A 4,898-nucleotide genomic window follows, 5' to 3' on the forward strand; every position below is an offset into this window, starting at 1 on the left:
CTGTATACTAGTATGTGTGAAAACGGCAACTGTGGCTGCATCTAGGCAGTTTGCAAATCAATTATTCTTAGTGTATCCCCTACCACTATATTAGCCCCCCCCCCCGCCCCCCCCTCCTTGAAGATCAAGTTTATTTTATTAAGAGAAGCCATTTAAGGTAACCTTTCCTATAGCACAGGTCTATATCTTGTCCTTTTATCGAACAAACTAACTAGCCTTGTGTTATTTAGCTTATTTATCATGTCATTTTTGTCCCCTCATGGTTGGTGAGTAGCCTACATTTCTCGTCTGCTCTCTGTATTGCGCGCAGCGGAGTTCTGCCCCGATGCGCCAACGCACATGCAATTTCCCATTAATTACAAGGACTGTGGCGGCCCGCTAGTCTAATCTGCTGCGCTAACGTCACATTTCAAGCTACTTAAAGTACATTTACACTTATATAAATGTATATAAAGTTCCACTGCGTTGTGTTGCCGTTGCTCAGCAGAGTGTCTGTGACCCGCCAGTCAGTCTAAACACCGACCCCCCTCCCCGTCCTCCTCCAAGACATGAGGCGCATTCACCCTCACTGAATATACCGAGCTGGTTTACCAAGGTCCAAACACACTGTTGCATATGCCGTTTGGTAGCCGCGAGCTAACATTATCTTACAATTAATGTTGCTTTGATCACAACAAGCTAAACTGTGAGTAATGATCTAATTACTTCCTGTTGCTAAACACATATCTCCTGACTTTGAAAATCTAATGTGATGTGTTTGCTCTCATTTTTACTCTCAAAGTGCACAACATTGATGCATTTTACTTAAAAATTTACAAATTTTTCTCCCGCAGGGGCATGCACGTTGGAAAATATGTGATCGATTCTAATATCACTTTCTTTTTTTCAACAGATATGAATGTGGTCTTGTAAAGACTGTGGGACAACTGTATCAACAAGAGTCCATCTACTAAAACACTACAGGTTAGCTCATGGCAATTTTGGCCACAGGTACCCATACCCATGCACTTATTCTGATTGTCCGTGTGTATTCAAAACTTGGAATGCTCTTCATAGTCATTTAAGCAGGTCACATATTAATCAAAGTGTTGAAAAATGTGTTACTTCAGCTACATTTAACTGTCAGTTGTGTACAAGCACCTGCATAGGATCAGCACAAGAGTATTTTAGTCACATATATAACCATCTCAAGAGCCATGAAACGGTGAATTGTATGTTTCAGGGCTGCTGTTTCCAGACAAATATTTATGGTACTTTCAAGTCCCACAGAAATAGAAAACACACTCCATATTCTCTTCAAGATTTTAAAGTAGGTATTGTAAACACTAGTGAAGCAGAACATTTAGCAGAAGGTGACATTGGTAATTCAGCTCATAGTGGGGAGTGTGATGTTGATTCTGATAGTGATATAGAAACTGAAACAAAAGAACAACATTTATCTAAGACTATAGAACTGAAATTAGCATCTGATCTTACTGTTGTTAATCTAGCACAGAATGTATCTGCTGATGGCATCAACTTCAGAAGTGGCATGATAATAGTGCATGGATTTGTTGGTGGACTGCCAGACTTTGCCGAAATTGTGCAGATGTGTGTTTTAAAAGATGGGCTTGCCTTCATAGTAAAAAAATTAAGCTCATGGTACAGAGAACACTACAGATCCTTCGAGTTGGATCCTTCTCCAAGGGATGTTTGTGTGATTGAACTGAGTCAACTTGTGGATCGTTACCCCCTCTGTGATTACAAAGTTGGCACTCTCCGGATGGTTACTTTGAAAAGATACATACATTCTTCAGGTAATAAAGTAGTAGTAGTTTTTCTGACTAACACAAACTTACACAATATGTTTAGATACCTTTTTTTCTCCTCTGTACATCCACTGGTTCTTTTGATACTGGTTAGAATCTCGTGTAGCTTGGCATACCTCTGTCAAAGTGAAAAATCAAATCTCACAGTTTAAAAGTTGTCTTATATATAAAGTGAATTGTGTGTATTTGAAATACATTTTAATTTAGAAATTGCAAGGGTTGAGAAAGATCTACCTGATCAGTGTTTAATGAAACCTTTTAGCTCTTGGTTGATTTAGTTGGACAGTAGTGGAGACAGAACAAAGCCTTTTATTTTTTATTCATATAGTGCAACACAGGGTAACAAACTTGGTTTACTTACTCTTATGACTTAGCCTACTTTGTAAAGATGTCACAATAACCTGTTTGTAGTGGTGCTCTGCTCTGTTTTATACTAATTTTCTTTCTCTTTCAGAGTAGGAGTCTGATTTAAAGGTACGCACGATGTCTACTCCAGCAAAGCTTCTGATTGTCCTTGGAGCAGATAACTGTGTGAAGCTCACTTTGACCTCTGGAATCCCGGACTCTGTGGACAGTCTTAAATTTGAGATTCAAAAACAGTGTGGAATTGAAGGAGAGTTCAGACTGCAGTACATGGACAATGATTTTGACCAGTTTATGAACCTTACTTCAACAACAGATATCCAAGACAAAGGAACAGTAAAAGTGATTGTACCAAGTGAGCAGTCAACACAGGCACCCAGTCATATGCCATTCACACCTTTTCAGGGGATGGATGATTCCTCTGCAGACACTGACATACTTTCATCCTCTGAGTCAACCACTTCAACCTCATCTCCAACCTCGTCACTAAGAAGCCAAGGCTGGCCACGCAGCTTCCCTGTTCCTCCGTTCTCCTATGAAGTTGAGATGCAGCTGTCAAAGGCAGAGAGGCAAGACAGAGAGAGTCTTGAGAAGGAACGCATGGAACTGCTATCTGAGATCAAGAAAAGGAACAACCATCAGGTGATAAAAGAGAAAATGGAGAAAACCTTTGCTCATCGGCGGTATGAAGTGGTTCAAAGCATGCCCTTCATCGCAGAATTCAAAAGTAGATGGCCGGCTCTTTTTACAGAACATGAGGCAAGTCTTGAATTTGCAGGTCAAAAGTAAATTGTCTTTGTTTCATGTACAGAAATGGCCTATGTGGTATAGTTTAGGTTTAAGTATAATTTTATTTGTAACAATTAAGATAGGTCTGTGTGTAGGTTTTCTTTTCAAATTCTTGCTCATTTGTCACTAATCAGGAGAAGATATGAGAGGGGATTAATTCATCCTTAGAGCCCCTGCTTGAGGGGACAGGACCATCTCATGCAAACCTAACCCAAATCTAGAGTTTTAGAGTTCCTTAAAGAAGTATCACAACTTTAATATTTCTGGTAATTGGTCAAAAATATTTTTGACATTTGATTTTGTACTTATTGCCTAGTTCTGAGTAAACTTTAAAGCTAGATTCTGCATAAAGTACCTAAACCTGTTTCGAATTATATATTTGTAAATTTTAAGTTGTGTGTTAATCTTCTGTACTTTGTGTTTTTTGTCTTGTTGAAACATGTACCTAGGTAAGCGCTGAGTTCATGCGGATAACCACCATCCCACTCATCCCAAAGTTTATGTCGCAGCTGGACCACTACTATGACAAGTTGACTAGAGTGCTCCGAAAGAAAGGAGGAGCAGCAGGTCGCAGAATAACAGACATTATTGCTGTTATTGACCAGGTGTGTGTATAATTACCTGCGACACTCACACTTTTATTTGCTCTGCCCTTGTTGCTTACTGGCAAGTGCACCTGTAGTTAACTATTTTATGAATGTCTGAGTGACCTCTGCATGAAGACCGGCTGGCCAACTGATATCTGATGTCAGTGACTTGTTTATACAGTGTATTTCTTGTTGTGTTTCCAGAACGACTCCATCGAAACAAGGAGAGCTTGCAGCCTCCAAGCAGTAGCTTTGTATCTCAATGAAGACCCCAAAGAGCTAGTGAAGGAATACGGAGTATGTGTTATCAGTTGTTTTAAAGTGATTTTTCATTCAACATTGAACACAGCGCTAAATATGCTCTCATAAATGTTTTTATGTACCTATTTTTATTTAACTGACTTCACTTACTAGTGGAGTCAGTTATCAAGGTGAATATAGAGGGTGTGCGTTTACGTCACGTTTCGCTCGGCAACGCTCCTTTTATTCGGACTGAGTGGCAAATCAAACATCCCTCAACGTGGTGAAGGACTTCTGAGTACCGTGACGTCCTGTGCATACCCTCTATTAAAATGGTGCAAATTTCATGTGAATGTGCTTTCAGTGGGAGATTTTTTTTATTAAATTATGTTCTTTTTTGTCTGATTTTTAGAGTGAGACACCTGATGAAACCCAGAGAGAATTGGACCAGACGGTCATCGGCATCTATGTGATAAAACATCCAAGTGCAGAACTTCCAGAAGATGTGGGCATCATCGTTGAAGGTGTACAGGTGCTCTCTGAAATCAAAGATGTCGCCACTGCTTGTGCCTTACTGTTCGGTACCATCTACGACCTGAACCTGAGCTATCCAACTGACCTCAGGTACACGTTTGAATTCATTCAAAAGATCCTGATGGAGCTTGATACACACAGGCTTTCAACCAAAATCCAGGTACTCAAAAACAAACTGCTGGAATGAATGCATGAAGCTGTGACAGTGTTGTGACCTGGAGGCTATTTATTACAAATCCGTGTATCATTCGTTCTTTCCATTTTCAATTGGCAATCAAAAATCAAATAATAAAAAATGTACAGTTTTTTTTATTATAACACAAAAAACGAACAAAATGCTTGTTTTTTTCATATTTCAATCTTAGGCTCAGATCAAAAATAGGAAATGGAAAAACGGGCACCAGGACTGAATTTGATTTTAATATTAAATTGGTCTAGTTAACGTGACCAGGAAGTTTGACTGTGGTCCAGTGAGACGTCATTCGCTTCTCAGTAGTCAAACCAGTACATAATGTAGTGACCCATATTGTGATATTTATGGTAAATTCATTGAAATTGCTCAGAGCGAGCTGAGCAG

The 4,898-nt window shown here is 39.4% G+C and overlaps 1 protein-coding gene across 1 annotated transcript; it reads left to right on the forward strand.

The window, feature by feature from the left end:
* Nucleotides 1-994: 994 nt before the first annotated feature.
* On the forward strand, nucleotides 995-4,635 carry LOC131971024 (uncharacterized). The gene is made up of 4 exons (XM_059332292.1): nucleotides 995-2,930; nucleotides 3,410-3,565; nucleotides 3,752-3,844; nucleotides 4,200-4,635. Exons 1-4 carry the CDS (start codon nucleotides 2,292-2,294, stop codon nucleotides 4,506-4,508), a joined length of 1,197 nt encoding a protein of 398 aa, XP_059188275.1. The 5' UTR covers nucleotides 995-2,291; the 3' UTR covers nucleotides 4,509-4,635.
* The last annotated feature ends 263 nt before the right edge of the window (nucleotides 4,636-4,898 follow it).

This window comes from Centropristis striata, chromosome 5 (genome assembly GCF_030273125.1).
Source record: "Centropristis striata isolate RG_2023a ecotype Rhode Island chromosome 5, C.striata_1.0, whole genome shotgun sequence".
In the NCBI taxonomy this organism is placed as follows: Eukaryota; Metazoa; Chordata; class Actinopteri; order Perciformes; family Serranidae; genus Centropristis; species Centropristis striata.

Bases quoted from the DNA above. Each gene is read 5' to 3' on its own strand.
- LOC131971024 (XM_059332292.1), top strand. From the start codon at position 2,292: ATGTCTACTCCAGCAAAGCTTCTGATTGTCCTTGGAGCAGATAACTGT. The intron at 2,931-3,409 runs GCAAGTCTTGAA...ACATGTACCTAG, and splicing joins CTCTTTTTACAGAACATGAG to GTAAGCGCTGAGTTCATGCG. The intron at 3,566-3,751 runs GTGTGTGTATAA...TTGTGTTTCCAG, and splicing joins TTATTGCTGTTATTGACCAG to AACGACTCCATCGAAACAAG.